Source organism: Mustelus asterias, chromosome 5, assembly GCF_964213995.1.
Source record: "Mustelus asterias chromosome 5, sMusAst1.hap1.1, whole genome shotgun sequence".
Classification (NCBI taxonomy): Eukaryota; Metazoa; Chordata; class Chondrichthyes; order Carcharhiniformes; family Triakidae; genus Mustelus; species Mustelus asterias.
The window spans coordinates 112,305,015-112,328,075 of record NC_135805.1 but is presented as its reverse complement, the minus strand read 5'-3'; the positions used below and the strand labels follow the sequence as shown (position 1 = coordinate 112,328,075).

Sequence of the window (23,061 nt, the reverse complement as noted above, 5' to 3'; positions counted from 1 at the left end):
TTCTTTTTAGGAGAGTCATTGGCTGGTGAATCAAATTGTCTCCATGCATACTGAGTACAGATTCACTGCAAGCATTCAGAAGGGAGCTCGACAAGTTCAAGTGAGACATTAAAACATAGGTGAGCATGTGTGGATGTGCCTCCCTGTCACCATGATTCCCTAAAGATTTTTCCATCTGTTATTGGTGTTTTATAATAGTAGGGTTTGTACATATTGAGTTAATTAGGGGCTGAATACAGTACTGGTCACAGTGAGGTAGGAAGGCACATGCCTCAGAGCCAGGGTTAGACTAGAGAGGGACAGAGATGTGTTAAGACCTGGGTTGGAGTCGGCTTATATCTGTACCCTCTACTATAAATATGCATCGAGTTCTGGATTGTTAATAAAGATAATAGGGGTGCCAGACGCACTCGTTCAGGATTCACCCTCATGAGCAAGGACAGCAGAGCCCCATCCATACACCAAGGTTGTGGCTCCTGGAGATATTGTTGGTTGTCATCTTGCAAAACCCAGGGTGTATAGGACACATGTCTTTCCTGCAGAAGGAGAGATAGAGTGTCAGCAGAACACATGCCACGGATGCCTGGCATGTGTGTATCAAGCCATGGACGAATAAGGATGCAAGCTTGAGAGAATATGAGCCTGATGGAGACATGAAGATGTGTGTGAGAGTGAGCGGTGGTGTTCCTTGAGGTGGTGGTATATGAGATCAACGCAAAAGTGCGATCGGCTGGTGAGTCAGTGAAATAAGCATGCATGAAATGATAGATTTAGTCTGGCAGACCAGATCAAACCTTTCATCCTCTTTCTGCACTGATTGGTGGACCTCGTGTGTTGAGTTGGCACTCACCATTGCCCCCTCCCCAAGCTGAAGAAGAGAGGTTGGTGGACCGGTGTGGGGGGAGTGGGGGCATAGAGGATATCGTGGTGGGCCTCAACCATGTCCAACAGGCAGTCCAGTGAGGCACTGTTGAACTTGAAGGCCGCAGTCTTCTTCAAATTGGTGGAAATCACCTTGCTGGGCATCAGCCTGGTGTGCGCAATTCCACTTTAAACACAGCGCCCAGAGTGAGGCAGCAGTGAGGGCACAGCATAGTGGGCAATTCAGATGCCACCTGCCAGAGTTTCAGTATGTTTCCCATGGATGAATACTTAATGAGATGTGGCTTGAAAACCCATCATTGCAGCCAGTGGCAATACCTCTTTGTCTACACTCGCCACAGCACATTGTGCATAAATTGGGAAATGCCACTGCTTATAATAGCCCTTGTTTCCTCCCTGGTGCCATATGGATATACTATATGGATGCGAGGAGAAAATCAAATGAAGATAACTGGAATCAATTGATTTGCAGAAACCATTCTTCAGGGATCGTGAAGAAGCCATCTGTGCAGGGAAGTAAAATCAGTCTTGAATAGAAGAACTGAAAACATCGCAAACGTAAACTGACATTTCCTGGATTCTGGTGAAATGTGAGGTTGATAGAGTTTCCACTGCATACTCCATATAATGATATTGTGACCTTTTCTCTACAAATGGATTCTGATTTTGCTGCATATAAAAATGAAATATGTGAAGTGAGGCTCCCTATGCCCATTCGGGCCTATCCGAGAAATCCTTGTGCAGAATTAAAAATTATCTCGGGTGGGATTTTCCAGCCTTGCCCCTGGAGGGACTGGAAATTCACAGCCAAAGTCAACGTGCCATCGGGCTGCTCTTAAAACTTTCTGGTCCCACTTGTGCTGAATCCCACCAACAGCAATCCCAGCCCATGTCCTGTGGATCCGAGTAGATGCTGTTGCACTTAACATCCTTCACTAATCCGAAGGTTTCTAAGTCATGGGTGTTCCTGGGATGTCCATGACTACTTTTTGTTGGGAGTAAGAACAAAGTCATGTTAGTGGTGACTGGAGCCTCAATTGTATCACCCCATTTGCTGATGATGACAAGTCTGTTTAGCTGTTCTCAAAACTACGAGAACAGAATTGCAGGACTAAAGCAACATTAACAAAACTGTGCGTCCTTACCCAGTTGCATACCACTAAAGGTCAATGAGGTTTGAGCACTACAGGAATTATGCATGTTCCAAACAGAAGTTAATGATTCCAGCCTGATTTTATCACTATGAACAGATATTTAATCAGTTAAACATTACATAAATCAGTTGGAAAATCATTAACTGCCTTTGCTGAGAGTCTGAACCTTGTATCCTCTCTCTGCTCCTTATATGTTTTAATCTTACTTGGTTTGCTAATCGTGTACCCATACCCTTTAATTCTGCTATTTTATTCAAGTGAAGAACCCGCTTATCATTATCCATTCTGCTTACTTAAGTCTTGGATCAATCATTTTTTTAATGCAGGCATCTGAGAACCAATTACCCACTGTTGGACTAGGGCCAAGCAAAATGGTAGGACAGGGTCCCCAGAACTTTGGTCTCTGGCTGTTTACCTTTATCTTGTGCTTGAACTTGACAATTATTTTTGGTGTACCAAGTACTGAAGGTCTTGACAGTGTATCATTTCTGAAGGAGGCCATTTGGCTCCTTCAGTCTGCACCAACTGTCCAAAACTGCCCCGCAGTCTTCTTGGTATAATGTAAATTACTTGCATTTATTTTGATCTACTTCCAATATATTTGCACCTTGAATGCATGAGGCGAGAGCACATACAAGCTAATACCATTACTGTTAGCTCTCGGAATAGAATGCACAAAATGCATCACAATACACATCCAAACCCACAAACAGTGCAGAATGAACTGCTGCAGAAACTCTTACATTACACCAGCAAAAACTTGAAAAGAGAAATTTAGCTTATTAATGTTTAATAGGCTTGTTTTAGTTCAGATTATCTGGCCATTTACTATTTGTAGTGTCATCAAATGCATAAAATTAAATAGATTTCTCTTCTATTACAAGGAACCCTATGAGCTTGGCTGTAAAACTGATTTGTTCACATTATTTAACACCTACTGATTTCTGCTCTGTTATCGAAACTGTACCGTTTGGCAGTTGAGGCACCTTTCAGCTGTCATTATTTTGGCTTTGAGTCAGCCCTAAAAAGGTTATATTTCTGTAGTTTCTTATTTGTCTCAGTGTAATCATGCTACTTAATAACAAAGATGCCCTTATTGTTAGCTCATCTCCATGGTAGCAGCCTTACCTCTGACTTGAATGTATAACCAAAGCTGACACTTCAATGCTTAACTGTGGAAGTGCTGCACTCTCAAAGATGTTGGCCAGAATTCTCAGGCCATTCATGCCGCGCACTATTTATAAAATTTAAATGGGCTCATAAAATGCAGTTCAATTCAATGAACTTAGCAATCTCTCAATCACCAGTTTTGAAAAAGCATACATAATTGGCACTTAACTTGCCATCCATCATTGTTAAATGTGGACCTGGGTGTGATGAGATTTGTTCAACATTGCACCATGTGACTTTACAATCCCTGCCTCCAAGGCCTTCTGCTATAGAGCTGCAAACCCCAGCCAGTGTTTCAGGTTGTTGACCTTGAAACAGGAGGAGATAGGATAGGGCTGGCTGTGATGTTTCTGGATATCTCTCTTTGTCAACAGTTACATATGAAGAATGGCCAATTGGGTGAGGACCGTTACCATACATGATCTCAAAAGTCTTTGTGCCTTCTGGAAAGGGAGCGAGAAAATTGGATCCAAAGATAGGATTTGTGTGCAGGTACAACCAGAATGTGCTGCACAGAAATGCAATGAATTCATGAATTTTTCATCCGTTGAGCACACGAACTCAGCGGGTCAGGAAGTGGGCACAAAACGTGCTTACGGCCACAGATGGTCCCAGAGCACGATTTTGCACTGGCTGACCAATTAAAGGGCAGCTAGTGTGAAATACATGCTGGGGAACACTCAGCACTGCTGAGCGGGGCTGGACGAGGGCGGGCACTGAGAAAAAGGTGCTTCTAATGTGCTCCCTCAGGGGGACAGTCGCTGGCAGAGCTGCTGACCTGTTTAAAAACAGTAATAAATTGCAATGGAAAAACTATGCAAAGAGTGTCTAGGCATCACATTCAAATACAAACCTCAGTCCTCGGGCATCATTTCAAATTTTATTTCAGCTCGGACAGTTCATCCTACCCTGGATCGAGGTTGCTGCTAAAATGTAAAGGCTGCCTGGCCAATCAGCCTGCCTGTCAAACATAAAAGCAGATGAGTCATGTAAAATTGTGGTTCAAATGGCCCCTTAATGGTCTAATTAACCTGCTTCATTGTCAGGAGGCCTGCTTACAACATCATCTTGTGTGATTTCACATACTTTCAGCTAGGGCACTCGCCTACAACGTAAAAATTCTGACCATGAACATATCTGAAATATTGAGGGATTTATTTCAGAGTGGAACATTGAATCAAAGTTAGTTTCCAATCAGAATTCAGTCCATATCCCAAAAATCGGAATCACTTGCTTTATTCCTTCCAATATAAGCAGTTCAATATTAAACCTTTAAGGACGGCATGGTGGCACAGTGGTTAGCACTGCTGCCTCACAGCACCAGTGACCCAGGTTCAATTCCGACCTTGGATCACTGTCTGTGTGAAGTTTGCACGTTCTCCCATGTCTGCGTGGGTTTTTTCAGGTGCTCCGGTTTCCTCCCACACTCCAAAGATGTGTGGGTTAGGTTGATTGGCCGTGCTAAATTGCCCCTTTGTGTCAGGGGGACTCGTAAGGTAAATGTGTGGTTATTGGGAAAAGGCCAGGGTGGAATTGTTGTCGGTGCAGGCTCGATGAACCAAATGGCCTCCCTCTTTACTGTAGGGATTCTATGATTCTATCTGACTCTACTGTAATTTATGAATCGGTCCGTGTCTACAATCAGCTTTTCTTGCTAGTATTACCGTCCCAAAGTGCAGTACAATAGCTTCTTATCATTCTGGCAGTAAACCATAGATATTAATTGTAGAGTATCTTTGACAATAGAAGATGGATTGGGTGCATCAACACAAAACTGACAAAACCTGAGTGTTAGACCGGAGTGTGACTTGAGTATGTTAAAACTATCAGTGTCAAGCCCTATCCATGAGGTGCTCAGACCAAGAGGATAATGTGCAACTCTCTGTTCTGAAGTGGAGGTTGAAAACTGTTATGGATTCACCTGAGAACTCTGCAATCTTTGTATTGGTGTCAGCTGTGGCTTGGTGATGCTGCTGTTACTTTTAGAGTAAGAAGTTTAACAACACCAGATTAAAGTCCAACAGGTTTATTTGGTAGCAAAAGCCACACAAGCTTTCGGAGCTCCAAGCCCCTTCTTCAGGTGGGTCACTCTCACCTGAAGAAGGGGCTTGGAGCTCCGAAAGCTTGTGTGGCTTTTGCTACCAAATAAACCTGTTGGACTTTAACGTGGTGTTGTTAAATGAAGTCGGAAAATATACCTCTATAGGCTGGTATGAGTCAAAATACAGTCATGCTTTATTCTCATAAGCTTATGGGAGAACTTGACCCCTTGAAAGCGGAAGCCAAAGTTCTCTCTGAACACAAGAAGCGTGGATATTTATACATCAGGGTTCCCAATACAAGCCATAAAGCAAAGTCCAGTTAACAGTCCTTGATCATAAATTATAGTTCCTTTAACAGCTTCTGATAGTCTCTGGATCATGGTTAGAGACCATCAGGTATCCTTGGGTCATAAAGCACAATTCTTCTGGTCGTTGCAGTCAAGGTGTCACCTCTGGTCCCCTGCTCTTCCCGCAGCGTTTCCTTTGAAGTGACTGAGTGACTGAGTGCAACTGTCCCAGTGGGAGTCCTCCTTCAAACGGCCATTCTCGCACTCTACCATTTGGTCGCTGCTTCCTCTGTTTAAATCATAGACAAGCCTACGGAAAGAAAGACTTACCCCCTAACATCTATATTTAACTGTCTGTTTTATCAGAATGATATAAACAAGAGAGGGAACCATGAACAAATGGCTTATACTACTAAAAGTTAAAGATGAGAGACATGAACAAATGGCTTATGCTACTACCAGGAGCAATATAAACAAAGGGGTGACTAGCCACAAGTAAACGATATGTTTGTGATACATTCCAGGTACAAAGTTCAACCTTTTAGGCACAAAATACATTGAGTACAAAAAAAACATTAACCCTTTCCCTTCTTCAATCCCCCCTTTTGTTCAGAGGCCAAGTGCAAACATGGCCCCATGACCAACTCAGAGCCAAATGTTACCAACATATATGGGCCTATCTCCTTCATCAGGAAGTCTGCCCCTTCTGCCTGTACACTTGCACTCGGCATAATTCGGGCTGTTACCGTTTTACAACAAGCGTTCAATAATGCCATACAAATACAACATGTGATAACAATGACAATTAATACAATTAACTCGTGCATCAGGTATGATCCCCACGACCCAAACCATTGCCCCAGCCATCCCGAGGGTTATAATTATGATATTGGCTCCCTTCACCTTGTATTGTCATAGCCACTCGTTTGATATGATCTGCCAAATGAGTTATATTTTCCGAAACATCTGGGATATACGTGCAGCATTCAGATTCAATTATAGCGCACGTTCCTCCCTGGAAAGCCAACACATAATCAAGTGTCAATCGGTTCTATAAAGCAACAGTCCGGATAGCTACAACCTCGGCTGATACTTCAGAGAAGGCTGTGCTCACCTCCTCGAACCTGTCTCTAGTTTCATTTGCAATTCTCTCCAAGGTCGAGGCCATATGTATAAGTTCCTGAGCTGCTTTTGCTGTCCCATAAAGTGGGAAAGCTATCATAAAGAACCATTCTGTCTCAGTAATGGTGAATATAGGGTACCACATATGCTAATTAACACGATCCTACCCAATCCCAAGGAAGCCATGGGTCGGCATTGTCTCCACAGATACAACAGGTACCATTTTATGCAGTCATGCTGCTCATATAAGTAGAGGAGAGGCTGACCAGGACATCAGCAGTAGGGCAATGAATTGTAATCTGTTGCGCCAAAGCCCAGGCACCACTGGTGACATTAATCTGCTGGGTACAGTAGCTACGGCCAATAAGTATGGTTCCGTTTCTTACCAAGCAGATAGATCCCCCCTTGTTGGTTTTTCACAACATACCTGATGGGGTTTTAAATGTCACTTTCCTTGTCCCATCGTGGGTTCCATTCTGATCCGTAATCCCCTCTACTATTCCCGGAGATGACAAAGGGATAGGGAATAAAGGACTTTCCCCCCTTTTCTTCGTGCATGGGAATATGTAAGCAGACCCAGCACTTGCTCAAAATTTTGACTGCAATACATACAAGTGAGACATATACATGAAAATGTTCATGTGATAGGGTCGGATGTTAGAGGATTGGTACAACGATTGTTTGGATCGAGCAAATCTCATGTTGATGTACATATCCTCCCGACCCCTCTGCTGTTGCCGGGTACAGATCCATCCCGGTCCCTCAGCTAAACACCAAAAATTCCAGTTACACCACATTACATGCATGGGAGACCCCAATCACCTCGCCCCTCCAACAGAGTTAGCAACATGGCATGGTTAAGGAATCCCAAGCAGCGGTCCCTACGGGTAACCTCCCAGGGACTTATTCCATGTGTCGGAAGGTTACAATGGACAGAGCCATCGTTACATGCTTGCGATGCTCTATCCTCAAATCTACACAATTCCATCTATACTTCCCCTCCGTAACAAGCAGGGCAAAGGTTGTGAGAAGCAGCAAGAAAATCATCCTATCACTTAACTAATAACCCGCGCGACCGTTATACAATGGTCCAAAGGCTATACCGCCCGCGCGCCACTGCCCGCGAATCCGTTCAGCTTGCTTGGAGATCAACCGTCTCGCATATCTGTGAATTAAGCACACTACACAATTTTAACTTTATAGGGGCCATTTCATTTAGGGGCGAACCCAGGTTTGTCAAGTAATGCTTTTACTTGGACGCAACTTCCCGCCCGTCAGGGAGCATTTCAAGCTCTCTCTCTCTCTCTGTGTCTCTTTGTTCCGAATTGTCTTTTACCAATTTGTGCATCCCTTTTAGTTGGGTGCTTCGTTCCAACACATATCTCCTGAATTCATCTTTTAGTGAACCTACATCATCACCTATTCTGTCATTAATTCATAAGGGGTTAATCCGGTTGTCCGGTTTGTGGTAACTCTTAATCTCATCAGTATAGTGGGCAATATCTCTGTCCACAATTTCCCAATATCTGTATGGCTTTAGCTAGTACATTATACAGTTAACTACACACCCCCCCTTCCATAGAAAGCTTAGTGTGAATTAAATAACACTTTACACTGGTTTTTTGGCTACAGTTGGACATCTATTATGACACCAAGATTGGTGGAGTAGTGGATGAGGTGGAGGGCTGTTGTAGGCTGCAAAGAGACATAGATAGGATGCAAAGCTGGGCTGAAAAATGGCAAATGGAGTTTAACCCTGATAAATGTGAGGTGATTCATTTTGGTAGGACAAATTTAAATGTGGATTACAGGGTCAAAGGTAGGGTTCTGAAGACTGTGGAGGAACAGAGAGATCTTGGGGTCCATATCCACAGATCTCTAAAGGTTGCCAGTCAAGTGGATAGAGCTGTGAAGAAGGCCTATAGTGTGTTAGCTTTTATTAACAGGGGGTTGGAGTTTAAGAGCCGTGGGGTTATGCTGCAACTGTACAGGACCTTGGTGAGACCACATTTGGAATATTGTGTGCAGTTCTGGTCACCTCACTATAAGAAGGATGTGGAAGCGCTGGAAAGAGTGCAGAGGAGATTTACCAGGATGCTGCCTGGTTTGGAGGGTAGGTCATATGAGGAAAGGTTGAGGGAGCTAGGGCTGTTCTCTCTGGAGCGGAGGAGGCTGAGGGGAGACTTAATAGAGGTGTATAAAATGATGAAGGGGATAGGTAGAGTGAACGTTCAAAGACTATTTCCTCGGGTGGATGGAGCTATTACAAGGGGGCATAACTATAGGGTTCGTGGTGGGAGATACAGGACGGATATCAGAGGTAGGTTCTTTACGCAGAGAGTGGTTGGGGTGTGGAATGGACTGCCTGCAGTGATAGTGGAGTCAGACACTTTAGAAACATTTAAGCGGTTATTGGATAGGCACATGGAGCACACCAGGATGATAGGGAGTGGGATAGCTTGATCTTGGTTTCAGATGTAGGTCGGCACAACATCGTGGGCCGAAGGGCCTGTTCTGTGCTGTACTGTTCTATGTTCTATGTTCTATCTATTCATTTGTATATAATCTCATCAAAAAACATCGCATTCCCCATTAAAATCACATACCATACAGCTCCAATCTTTATATAATGTACCCCGACATTATCTCTAGTTTAATCATTTGTATGGCGAGGAAAACAGGAAGCTCCTACAGAATGATGTTTTATCAATACACAACATATAATATATAACTATATTATACAAAATTGGTGAAGGCTTTTCAGAATTTGATTTTATTTCCGGGTCGATATAGCAGTGCTATACTGTATAATAAAAATAATCAAGCGGCAGTTGTATCATACTTTACACACCATAACTGTGATATCCAAACCCCTTTAATCCAATCCGTTTCCAATTTAAACCAAGCTCCAGATCAAACCCCCCCCACACTCGAGGAAAACAACAGGCGCCAAATCAAAACCAGCGTAGGTACAATACACACTAGTTAATTAATCAGAAACATTTTGGTTTGATTTTAACTGGCTAGATTTTAAGCTTGACAGTGCTCAATATTTGGCAAACTTTGAACAATAGATAGCACATAAAATTCCAACGGCAGTACATAATTTTAACCAGTTACAGAATATTAAACTATCAGACATTTGTAAGGACAATTTGCATTAGCAACTAAGATTTAATTGATTAATCTCCTGCTGGAACGTGAAATAAGCAGAATTACAATTCATTTCACTTAACTTAATATATTTTAACCTGACTCATAGACAGTACATTTACCTCATTCTTTTGTTCTTGCTTATCTACTTTTCCATAAAATTACTTAATTTCTTCTCCCAATTTCTCAACTAACTCTCATAATCTTCACTTTAAGACAAAGGAGAGAGCACATGGTTCCCTCCAAGGTTTAAATCCTTTCTTATCAAAATTCAAACACAGGTTTATCAAAATTCAAATTGGCTATTTCCAACTTCAAATTATGTACTTTGATTTTGAAATTTCAATTTACCCTCTAATTTTATTTAAACTCTGTATCAAACCCACAGTTGTAAAATCACACCAAAACAAACAACTCTGTTAAACACACACAGACACACATGGAAGCTTCCAACACTCATTCAAACTTAACATCTTAAACTGAGATGTAAGTAAAACATTTAAAAGAATACAGAACTTGGATTAAGACAGTCACTTTTATTCTTCTTTCTTCCAAACTGTAATTAAAACTCAAAACAGAAGTAAATGCAAGAAATCTTATCACTTTAATCTTTAACAGTCTTCACACCTCCCCAGCACTCCTGAGGCTAAACTAAGGTCATTTATTACCCGCAATAAACACTCCACAAGAACAAAGGTTTCAACAATTCCTGCTCTCAATTTAATACAACAACAACCACCTACATTCGACTAGAAACCAGATCACACAAACACACTGAAATACAAAAACTAAGATCTCTCCTATCCACCGCCAGGTATGCCATTAGCCCATTCTACCAACTCATCATAGTTCGGGGTACTGAGAATTCCCATTTTAAGGAGTTTTTGGTGAACACTAAAGAATTCATCCTTAAAAGCCTGGATGAACACTCGATCCCCTTGACCTGGGTTTCCTTGTCCAGAGCACTCCTGATGTACCTGGAACAACCATCCCCCACATTCAGAAGCTCCTTTTAGCTGTTTCATTGTGGTCATTCTGCTCCAGTTAGTGGGAGCATTCCCTAATACTCTCAGAATTTCTACCTTAAACTGGGTGAAGGGTGTCTGTTGGGCATCTATCTCTCTGATGTTAGGGCGACTACATGTGTCCACCGCCCCCCACTATAACCCTGTGCTGGAGGAGTGGCGGGTCCACCTGCTACCTGTCTCCACTTATCCGCTGGACAGGCTGCCCTGACCAGCTGGTGTACGTCTCTCAGATGTAATAGGTGTCCTACCCAGATTGTGTCTAATTCTTCCCAGAATTTAGTGTTTGCGCTTCTAGGTTGTAATTTACCCAGGGAAACCATTATCTGCTGCCTCTCACCCAGGGTGAATGGTTCATAATTTACTTTTGGCTGTGTATCTGTTCCCCCTCGGGTTACTAGCACTAAGTTGTGTTCTAGGGCGTCCCATTCCGCTGGAAGAGTGTTTAGTCCCTGTTGTGTGGACTCATAAGGAGGTCGAGGAATGGTTTCCCCTCTCCATAGCTTTTCTTCTAATACTTGGTTTTGTTTCTCCAGTTCCCTTACTCTGCATTCTAACTCCCTAATCCTTTCTTTATCCTCACTCCACTTCTGAGTAGAGGCGACTACTCGCTCAATTAGTCCAGCTAACTGATGTATTAACAATATTCCTATTTTCTTTGTCATGTTTCTCTTTTCTTTACCCAACCACTTATGCTGTTGGCCCAGAGGGTAGGATAAGTTCCAGCCCCCTTTTCTCATCTGTTTAATGAATTTGTTCTTCTCAGTCATACACTCATTTATCAGGGATTCCGGTAGTCCCCACTGTCTTTGTGCTTGTGATCCCACCATAATATAGATAAGTTTTATACTCACCACTTGGAGCCTTCTATTTTCCCTTCTCACTCTCCCACTCCTAGGTCGCTCTTATCAGAGTCCGGTGTCACCTGTCAGGGGCGATCAAATCCCTCCGTACCACCGCTTACACTATTAAGCTCACACTATTAAGCTTACACTATTAAGCTTACACTATTAAGCTGACTTCTACTCCGGTGATCACTCAGACAGTTTCTCTCTCACACAGACAGTTTCTTTCTCACTCACGTCTGAACATCACACCTCAGGCCACTTTTCTCCAGTCTTTACACTCACTTGAAAATCCATAACAGACAAATGCCTCCTTGTCCGTATGTGTTCAGCTCAGATGTCTTTCACTCTCACACACTCGCACCACATATGATCAGCCCACTGTAGTTTGACTCACCCTACCAGGTTCAGAACTCTATTCCAGTGTACAGGTTGTGGCCATTCAACCTGGGCCCGCAAACAGAGTCCCACAAACAGATCCGGGGTTTTTCCCGGCTTTCGGCACCAAAATGAAGTCAGAAAATATACCTCTATAGGCTGGTATGAGTCAAAATACAGTCATGCTTTATTCTCATAAGCTTATGGGAGAACTTGACCCCTTGAAAGCGGAAGCCAAAGTTCTCTCTGAACACAAGAAGCGTGGATATTTATACATCAGGGTTCCCAATACAAGCCATAAAGCAAAGTCCAGTTAACAGTCCTTGATCATAAATTATAGTTCCTTTAACAGCTTCTGATAGTCTCTGGATCATGGTTAGAGACCATCAGGTATCCTTGGGTCATAAAGCACAATTCTTCTGGTCGTTGCAGTCAAGGTGTCACCTCTGGTCCCCTGCTCTTCCCGCAGCGTTTCCTTTGAAGTGACTGAGTGACTGAGTGCAACTGTCCCAGTGGGAGTCCTCCTTCAAACGGCCATTCTCGCACTCTACCATTTGGTCGCTGCTTCCTCTGTTTAAATCATAGACAAGCCTACGGAAAGAAAGACTTACCCCCTAACATCTATATTTAACTGTCTGTTTTATCAGAATTATATAAACAAGCGAGGGAACCATGAACAAATGGCTTATACTACTAAAAGTTAAAGATGAGAGACATGAACAAATGGCTTATGCTACTACCAGGAGCAATATAAACAAAGGGGTGACTAGCCACAAGTAAACGATATGTTTGTGATACATTCCAGGTACAAAGTTCAACCTTTTAGGCACAAAATACATTGAGTACAAAAAAAAATTAACCCTTTCCCTTCTTCATTAAACTTCTTACTGTGTTTACCCCAGTCCAACGCCGGCATCTCCGCGTCATTACTTTTAGAGTCAGAGGGTTGTGGTTTCAAATTCCACTACAGAGAAATAAGAACAAAATCTATGCTGACAGCCCAGTGCAGTAAGTAGTGAGGGAATTTGCACTGTTAAACTGAGGCCCTGTCAACCATCTCAAATGATTGCTAAGGAACCACAGTACCATTCAAAAAAGAGTAGGTATGCTCCTTCTGGTGTTTTAGAGAACATTTGGTCATTATCATGTTCTAGTTTGTGGGACCTTACTGTGAGCAAGTTGCCTGCTGCATTTCTAATATTACAACTTGGCCATGCTTCAAAATACTTTGGCTGTGAAGAGCTTTGAGGCACGATATCTTTTTTTATTTCTTTCTTGCTTTTTATTGTTATGAGGTAATAAATGCAGATGCCCAAGATATAAAATATAATCTGGGGAAGTGGAACCTTCTACATATAAGAAAGAAGAGTCTTTTTCACAATATAGAAACAACCCAAAGAAAGCAAATGGGATTTCAGACCCTTCCTTCCTGGGAAAATCATTATCTCTCAGGGGGAAACTGATGTGATGTGTGACGAGGCAGGAAGTCGCGTTCATTTTAATGCCTTGGCCTCGCGTAACATACCAACCAGCTGCCCACCCGAAATAGACATCTGAAAGTGGGTCAACAGCTTTGGGCCTGGGAAGATGTGGAGGCCCAGTGACCTCTTGCTGACACTCATGTTGCAGGGATAAAAGTTTGGGAATATGGGAGGCCAGGGTTGAAGTGACTCAACTTATGTGTGTGAGGCCCCACAGGAATACTCCTGCTTCTCCTGGCCCCACAGAGGTAAGAATTGCCCTTGTCCTACAGATCCCTGCTGGTTGTTAGCATTGCCAACCTCTTCCAGGCTGGTCCATTAATTGTAATTTCCATTGAAAATTCTTACCAATTATTTTTTAAAAGGCACACCGTTGGATAACTGTATTGAATTGGCTCGGTAAAGCGAGGCACCACAAGGATAGACATGTCAGGGTGCTAATAGAAGAGGTAGGTATTGAAATCAGGTGATGAAAGCAGCAGGAATGCATCTGTGAAGAATTGGTATCTTTGCTGGGTGTGCAAAGCTGGCACCCCATTCAGTTAGTTGTTGAAGTAACAGTGGATCCAATGTTAATGATAGAAGCTGGTCTGCTTATACATGTAAGGCTCCTACCCGAGTGGAGGGTTGTCCCTCAGCTGACCAAGGAAGTAGCTGGGCAGTGTGGAATGAGTGGTCTGTGTAGAAGAAAATAACTTATTTCATTTTGTTTATGATACTTGGCTCCTGTGATGAATCTTTATATTCCTATATTTTTGGATCAGGTCTCGCTGCAGACTGACAATATATTAATTTCTGATCATTAAAGCGTTAGTTAACATTGCGATGAAAATCTGATACATATTTGAGTAATTTTAGTTAATTGGATATTTTACAAGGTATGGCTAATAATTGATTTTCACATTGTATGTGTATTACTTTTTAAAAACACTTTTTGGTTGTAAATAACTTCAAAGAGCAGATCAGTTTTTTAGTTCATGATACAGACCCTTATCCCATGAGGTTTTGCATGAAGTCTCTGATGAGGTGATTAGAATGCCAGTGCTGGATATTTCACCACTTATTAAGGATACATTTTTCAAATAATGACAGATTTGGCACGGAAAGTTTATCCAGTGACTATGTAAAACTATGTGCTGATCTCTGACGACATAACTTCACTCAAATGCTTAGCTGTGCTGCAGTATTTCAAAGGGCAAAATTTTAAACTTCAGATTCAAGGAATAAAGTAGACCAGAAGAATCTTCTGAAAACGTTTCTGAAGTGTTCTGAGAAGTTGATTCTTGTACTATTGGAAGCGAAGGATTGTAACACTAATTCAGTTGTGGCTCAGTTGCACCAACCTTACCTGTAAGGCAGAGGATTTTGCATTCAAATCCTACTCCAGGTACTCGAACAAACAATTGAAGCTAGCACTTAAGGAACTGCTGCTCTCGCGAAGGTGCTCTCTCAGATAGATGCAAACAAAGCCACGGTATGACTTGAAAAAGAATAGGGGAATTCTCACAGTGCCCTAGTACATGTTTATCTGTAAACTATCATCTTAAAATGGTTATCTAATCATTGCTGTTTGTGATAATTTACTGTGCACGAGTTAGCTGTTGTACACCGCATTACAACAGTGACCATTCCTCAAGTGGCTTTATTGGCTAAAAGCATTTTGAGATGTTCTTGCTACTATTTTTTGAATAAAAAGGAAGTAACGTAAAAAATAAAACTCATTTATGGGGTGTAGACCTAGACCAGCATTTATTGTCCATCTCTAACTGTCCTTGAGAGGGCATTTAAGAGTCAGTCACATGTAGGCCAGACTGGGTAAGGATGGCAGATTTCCTTCCCTAAAGGACACCAGTGAACCAGATGGATTTTTACGTCAATTAACAAAGGTTTCATGGTCACCATTAATTCCAGGTTCTTTTTTATTGAATTGAAATTTTACCTGCTATGGTGGGATTCAAACAGAGATACCACAGCACTGTCTCAGACCGTGAGATCATTAGGCCAACGTTGATACCACTGCACCACCACCTCCCACCCCCAAAATAATTGATATAGCATTAAGTTTTCCAATTCCATTGCAAATATTGTTATGATTTAAACATTTACATTTCAGGTACAGGATCCCTCTTGATAATAAAGCTTAGTGTGAGATGCTGCTTTATAATTTAGATTGATCTGATGAATGCTTTTAGAGATTTTTCTCCTCTTGCTTTAGGCCTAACACTTTTGAGGTTGTGGCCCTGGATGGAGTAAGCACTGGCATCTTTCAGTTCTACACTGCCCAAGAGAGCGCTGACTGGCTGCGGGCAATATCTACCAACATTAATGATTTGACCCTGCAAAATGTAAGTCTTTTAGCTGCAGCTAGTATATGTTTTTAATTAAAATTATGATGTGGATAAAAGATCCGGGATATGAAGTAGCTCTCCAACCTTCCTGTCTGGGCTAACTAGAATAAACTTGTCTCTAGGCATTTCAGTTTTTTAACCTGATCCCCGAGCTGTAATTACAAGAGAAAGATTTTGGGGGGTGATTCTCCCAGTCCGCTGCTCTGCTTTTGTAGCGCAGCGGGGTGGGAGACTCAAGCGGAGGCCGTTTAGTGGGCGCCCCGCTGAGCGCCACAGCTTCTGCAAGTCTCCAGCAGCTGGACTTCTGGCGCCCTCAGCTCCACACTGATTTCTGGTGTGGAGCTGTATAAATTATGTAAATTTTCATTTAAATCTATTTTAAATCTCATTAGCGGGCCTGGGACTGAAATCTCCGGGCCCATTAACATCCCCTGGAAAGGTTCACTCCAGCAGGGTTTACTGTCACTCCCCACTTGCAGGGAGCTGGCGGCTAGACCCCGCTGGAGTGAAGGGCAGGCCATCGAGGCTCCCCAGAGGGTTGGGCACCGGGGGGAGGGTTGCCACCTTGGAATTGACAACCTGGGCTCCCTGGTGTTGCCCAAGGGGCAAAGTGGCAATGCTTAATGACACCTTGGCACTGCCCACCAGGCAACGTGCAGTGCCAAGGGGACAGGGCCTAATTGGGGTCAGGGCCTCTGGGGGGCGAATGGTGGGGATGGGGGTCCTGCTGCCACTCTGTAGAGGGGTCGTGAGCAGAGGGAAAGAGACCAGCAATTGGGGCGGGGCACGGGTGGGGTGGGGGGGCGGGGGCAGGTGTCAAGGCAGTCCCAGATATGTTTTGGGGGGGGGGCGGGGGGGCGGTGCGGCCAAGGATTGGGCCACGTGGGGCTTGGGGGGCCAGCGATGCGGGATTGCTGTGCTGGTGATTGAGAGGCTGGCAGTGCGGGGCCTCTGTGCATGCGTCGACCTCGGCACTGACAGATCGGCTCACGCACAGTTCCCGCTCAGTGCTATGCTGCCAGCCTCTCCGGCGGGAATATGTCCCACCCATGATTTTTCACTTGATTCACACTAGGGCTCTCTGTGATGCACAGAGTGTGGGAGATTCATCCTAAAACTCCTGCTGAAAAAACAGTGGGATTTACTACATTTTTTACGCAGATTCAATACTTGGAATTTGTTTTTGCAAATTTATACCAATGGTGTTGACTTAGGAAGACTGACCTGCACTGACGTTCTCCATTTCTATGTTGCTTTTTTGTCAGAAATCTATTTTAGAAATGGTTCCTCGCAGGAAGCAATCAAAGAATTTGATCAATTCAAAAATGTGTGACCACAAAAAAATACATATATTCATGATAGGTTTTTGCAACATTTTTGGGGGAAAGAATTGGAAAGCAGAGAGGAGACCTTATTGCCTTAGGTTCCCCTTCACATACTTATTTTCATCACACCTTCTGATGTTTTTTTAATATGAAAATCATACAATCTTTAATACTGCACCTTATGGAATTGAACAGAAATGTAAGGATGCGATGCTTCAGTTATACAGGGCATTTGTGAGACGACAGGCTGAGTTCTCCGACCTCGCCTGCAGCTGGTATTCTCTGGTCCCACTGCAGTGAATGGAGATTAGGCTGAGCACCAGGTTCTCCGTTCTCTCTGGTCATAGCAGCGGGTGGGTGAATGACTGGAGAATTATGGTCCTCATCTCAAATACTGTGTGCAGTTTTGGCCTTCTTATTTAAAGGAAGGATGTAAATGCATTGGAAGTGGTTCAGAGGAGTGTTTACTACATTGGTACAAGAGCAGGTTGTCTTATGAGAAAAGATTAGATAAACTGTGTTTGTTTCAATTGGAGTTTAGAAGAGTGAGCGGTGACTTGATTAAATGATGTAAGATTCTGAATGGTCTTGACAAGGTGGATGTGGAAAGAATGTTTTCTCTCGTGAGAGAGCCCAGAAATTGGCAAAGCTGTTCTAAAATTAAGGATCGCCCTTTTAGCACAGAGGTGCGGAGAATTTTTTTCACGCAGAGGGTTGTGCAAGTTCTGAACGCTCTAGAGCCAGGGTGATTTTCATATACATGGATTCTTATTAAGCAAGGGAATCAAAGGTTAGCAGGGTAAATGGGAATGTATAGTTTGAAACACATGTAGATCAGCCAAGATTTTAATTGAATGGTGAAGCACATTTGAGGGGCTGAATGGCTGACTTTTGCTCCTATTTCATATGTTTGTGTGCTATTTACTGATGATTTTCTTTTCCTTTTCATTTTCTGTTTGTGTTTATTTATTTGTCTTTTTTTCATTGAGGTAAACAAGCTAGCTTATTTGGAAGGCAAACTGGGCTGGATAGATGGGGTACACCCACTGATATTAAACCTTTTTTTTAAAAAGGCCATGAGTTAAGTGGACTACACAGTCTTGAAATTCATTGTCTGCAGGGTGTTCAGTCCAGTGGGGCTGGTCCATTTGTTGCGTCTAGTGTAGTGTGACTGATTTAGGAAGTGGTCACATTGGATTTTTTAAAAAGTCTCTGTTTTAAAAGTTTAATTCAGGTTTACAGCCAGTGGATTTTTTAAAAGCCAGTATTTGGTATGTAGTAAGGGGCAAGCTCTCAGGGTCATGTGACCCAATCAGCCAATTCGTTCGGAGCGTGCGAATCCTAGCAAGGAGCACTGCTTTTCCTTGCCAGTTCAGAATCTGGAGTCATGGAGTACAGTAACCTTTATATCATTCTCTGTAGATAGTTACTTACCTTAATAAACCATTACCTTAATAAACTTGGTGGTCGCCCGTCTTTGCAAGATACTGCAAGGCATAAAGCGTGTTTTCAAGACAACAAAAAATTTGAAATGACTGATTTTATTGTGCTTTAATGCAATCTCGGGTTAATTTACCAGAGATTTAAAATAATTTAACATAAACAGACCCCTCTTAAAATAATGGAGGGAGGAGCCTCAAAGGAGCATATTAAGCATTTGTGTGATCAAATGGCAATTTCATGATTTGCATATTTTTCCAAATAGTCAAACATTAAATCCCAAAGGGTGGACAAAAATATTTGGGGAAATTATTTTAATTCTATATATTATCTTAACCATACAGATGAAAATGGCGAATAAATGCTGTTCTCCAAATGATCAGGTAGGATACCTCTCTTTTGGACCAAAAGTTATATGTGTAATAAAAACATGTCTTCATGTAAAAAAAAAGATTCTCCATCAAACTTAAAGGACGTTGAGAATTGTTAGTTGATAATAAGAGCTGTTTAGTGGTAAAGTGTGTTGCATAAGTGGAACTAAAAGATGGATAGACTAAAGATGTCCAGTAATCACATTTAAAGAGATATGATTGCGTAGTATGTACATGGTTTAATAATAGGTCCCGTTTAAAATGTTTGGATTTCAGTCATGTTTGAGATAGAAAAATTGGGAGGTTTCTTTTTTGCTGTTACTTTTCAGTTATTAGGAAGCAGCAAGTGTTATTAAAGAAAGACTTCGAGTAATAATTGGATGCAGAATGTCTTCAAAATCAGAAATGTATTGAAAACCATGAAATCCCATACATTAGCATCTCAAATATTTAGTATGTGTTACTTTTTAAAAAGCCTAAAATATTCATATGTCACTTTCTAAACACGATTTAGAGAGAGAATTTATGGCTTTTCCTGTTGATGTTCTAATTTGTTTGGGAGGAATGGATCCAAATGTTCCCATCCAATGGAATTTATTATAGTCGATCTGGATCGCTGACTGTAACACCTACAGGAGTCCTTTAGGGGCTAAATAGATTCAAACCAGCAAGCTGCACTGCCTAGATTATTATTTGCTTATTGCAGAAATGGCCTTCAGGAATACATGTGTCCTGATATAAATAGTTAAATAAATTCAAAATTGAGCTTATACCAATGGTGGAAAATGTATTTTTTTTCAGCTGTTATTGTGTAGAAGTTTCTTTTAAATGACAAAATTAGCAAACTGCTACTTAGAAGAAATAAATATTATTATGGATGTTCACATGTAAATATTGAAGCAATAATGAAATAATGACAGTAAACTACACAGATACAGCAGAGGAGATGAAGGATGAGATAAAGAATTGACGCTGGTGGTTAAAAACAACAGTCTCAATAGAGAGTTGTCACTTGGCTTTTTAGCTTTCCAAAAGCTAACTTGCCCAAGGCTAGCTGTCAAGTAGAGCATTCAGCCCTGGCCTACATGTCTTCTTATTGTTATTACTGCTGTGTTCCATTTAGTTGCTAGTCAGAGATCCAAGGGTAATGACTTGGAAAATTCTGCTACCCTTCAAACTATCTATCTTTGCACTCCAAGAATGAGATCAGTTTCAAATAGCGATGGTGTGACCTATTTGAAGCCTGTCATCTTTTTGTGAATCCAAGGGGTAAAGAATGTTCGGAATATTATATGGAAAATGTAGAACAAGAAAAAGGACATTTGACCCATCAAGCCTGTTCTTTCCAAAAGCTTTACTCAATTTATATTCATGAGAAAGGCGTTGAAAAATTTCCAAGGAGATAAAACTGTGAATTTTTCCCGGGTTCTTACGTAGAACAGTGCAGCACAGGAACGGGCCCTTCGGCCTACGATGTTGTGCTGAACATGATGCTAAATTAAACTAATCCCTTCTACCTAGCCTTGGTCCATATCCCTCTATTCCTTGTACATTCATGTGCAAAGAATAGACGGATATGGACCAATATGCATTCGTATAATTTAGGAAAACTCCAAGTACCAATCCGATACTGTCAACTGTATCAGTTAACCAGTTCCATGCCACAGATGACATCTTCATGGTCTTTGTGGCACAGGTTCTATCATAACCCAAAAATTAGCTCGTCTATTGTACCTATGCATATTTTTATAACTTGCAGTTCCACTACCCAAATTTTTATCTAGGTGTTTGTTAAAGGAATAAGACAACCTAGTATTAACTGTAGTTTTTTTAAAGAATTCTGTTCCATGTAATTTGTGCAAAGACAAATAAAAATGTCTAATCTGGCCTCTTCCTTTAAGACTTGTTAATCCTCTGCTTCTGTCAATAGTCTCAAAGTCAAATAGCCTGCATGCTACCAAAGTCTGTCTGAATTTTAAATCTTGGACAGTATCATTTATCAGTTTTTTCCCACTGAAAATAAGCTCCGCTTTCTGAATTTATTTTAGTAATTTGTAGCCCCATGTTCAGAAATGATCACCTTCAATCTTCTAGAAATTTAAGAATGACATGCTCTCTATGAGCACAGAACTGGATGCGATTGACTTTGAGTTTTGCTGAAAATCTTTTTAGGATGAGTGTAGTTCTGGAACATGCAATTTTAATTCAAAGTACTGCTGACCAGAGAAGAAAACAACAGCCAGCAGAATGTTTTAAAAATCAGTTTTCTGACTGGTTGGGGCTCAGATCATCCCCTCAGTTGGGGCACTCTAGCAACATCGCTTGACAAACTACATCCGGAATAGCTCCATCATAAGTAGCCCATTAAGCTACTTCAACATTGTTCAACCCAAGAAAACATTACTAAAGTCCCAGCATTCCCTAGTGTGGCTTCAAGTGTCCCTGCTTAATCTGTCAGGACAGTGTGGTTATTGCTGCAAGTCTAGCAGAGGAAACAACCTGAAGGGGAGACACTTTGTTCCAACAAGAATGGTGCGGCATTTTATTAAATAAAGAAAACGCCTTGAGGTCAATACGATCACTTAATAAAAATTAGCAACAGTTTGAGGTTCTCATCTAATGTCAAAAAAGTGCACACACTTTTAAACAAAAAATGTTTCAGTTGTCTTTTTAAACTGTAAGGAAGCCATGTGTGAAATCAACAGTTGGAACCCTCAAACTGTTGAATGGGGATAATATATAAACCAATTTATTTGGTCTGATTTGTGTCGGTGTCTTAAAATAGTAAGAGATGGAAAGCTGTGTCAGGCCCACACGTGTTTGTTGCTGTTCCGAATGCAGCTTTTAAAACATCCTGAAGTTTCTGGTGTCATGCATGAGGTACAACATTAGAAGTGAGGTGACATTGAACCTGCAATACTGCACATTCTGCATAAGTAAGCTGCCAACCCTGATGAATATTTTGGGCTTGCTTGGCCTCCCCTTGTGGTGCCACTGCAGCAATGGAGGTTGTCACTTTAGATTGGAATCAAATCCTCATAATTCCACACAGAGCACCTTTACGAGTTGATTCCCTGATAATCTAGTTCAGCAATTTGCTGGCTGACTTAGACATCATATGCACGGCACAGAGCCCTTGAAGGTTTCAGTGCAAAATTAATGGCTTTGTGTGCAAGAATCATAAAAACAATACAGTGTTTTGATGTTGAGGATTGACTTTTCAATTTTCTAAGATTTTCCTCTGCAGATAATTCACATGGGATGGGTGAGTGCGAAGCTGCTAGGATCTGATTCCAATCAGCTTTACAAGTTCAAGTTTCTGGGACTGAAGGGTTCATCGCTTCACATTTTCAATGCTCCACCGGTAAGGAACAGAAACTCTTTAATGTTGTACAGATTTATATTTCTTTTGCTCATATTTTACTCTGAGGCTTTACTTAAAACAATCAGCTTAACTTTAGCACGAGGTTCAAAATGAAGCCAAGTGAGTGTTTGTATACTTCTGATAAAGTCACCTTTCTCACCATGGTTCCAAGCGCTCCAAGCTTAACTTCCAAGACAGTAAGTGAACAAGGGCATACCATTAATTTGCCAAATAATGGATACAGAAACGCATGGTGGCAGTTTAGTACTGCTGCCACACAGTGCCAGGGGCCTGAGTTCGATTCCCAGCTTGGGTCACCGTCTGTGTGGAGTTTGCACATTCTCCCCATGTCTGCTTGGGTCTCCTCCAGCTGCTCTGGTTTCCTCCCACACTCCAAAGATGTGCAGGTTAGGTGGATTGACCATGTTAAATTGCCCCTTAGTGTTAGGGGGACTAGCTAGGGTAAATGCATGGGGTTATGAGGATAGGGCCTGGGTGGGATTGTGGTCAGTGCAGACTCAATGGGCCAAATGGCCTCCTTCCTTCTGCACTGTAAGATTCTATGATTTTAAGCTGTGCTGCAGAATATCAAATCATTTAAAAGCAAAGAGTAAAATTACACCTTTGCACTATTCTCGTCCAGCTACATCTCATTTGGTGTCAAGCCTTGGTCC

General features: G+C 41.9%; 1 protein-coding gene across 1 annotated transcript in view; it reads left to right on the top strand.

Annotated features, from left to right (window-relative positions):
* The window catches only part of sntg2 (syntrophin, gamma 2), a 240,135-nt gene that overhangs the window by 140,708 nt on the left and 76,366 nt on the right, over positions 1-23,061 (top strand). The window contains exons 10-12 of the mRNA XM_078213586.1: positions 15,755-15,884; positions 18,997-19,035; positions 22,271-22,387. Of these exons, the coding sequence (XP_078069712.1) occupies positions 15,755-15,884; positions 18,997-19,035; positions 22,271-22,387 (286 nt within the window). The remainder of the gene's footprint in view (positions 1-15,754; positions 15,885-18,996; positions 19,036-22,270; positions 22,388-23,061) is intronic.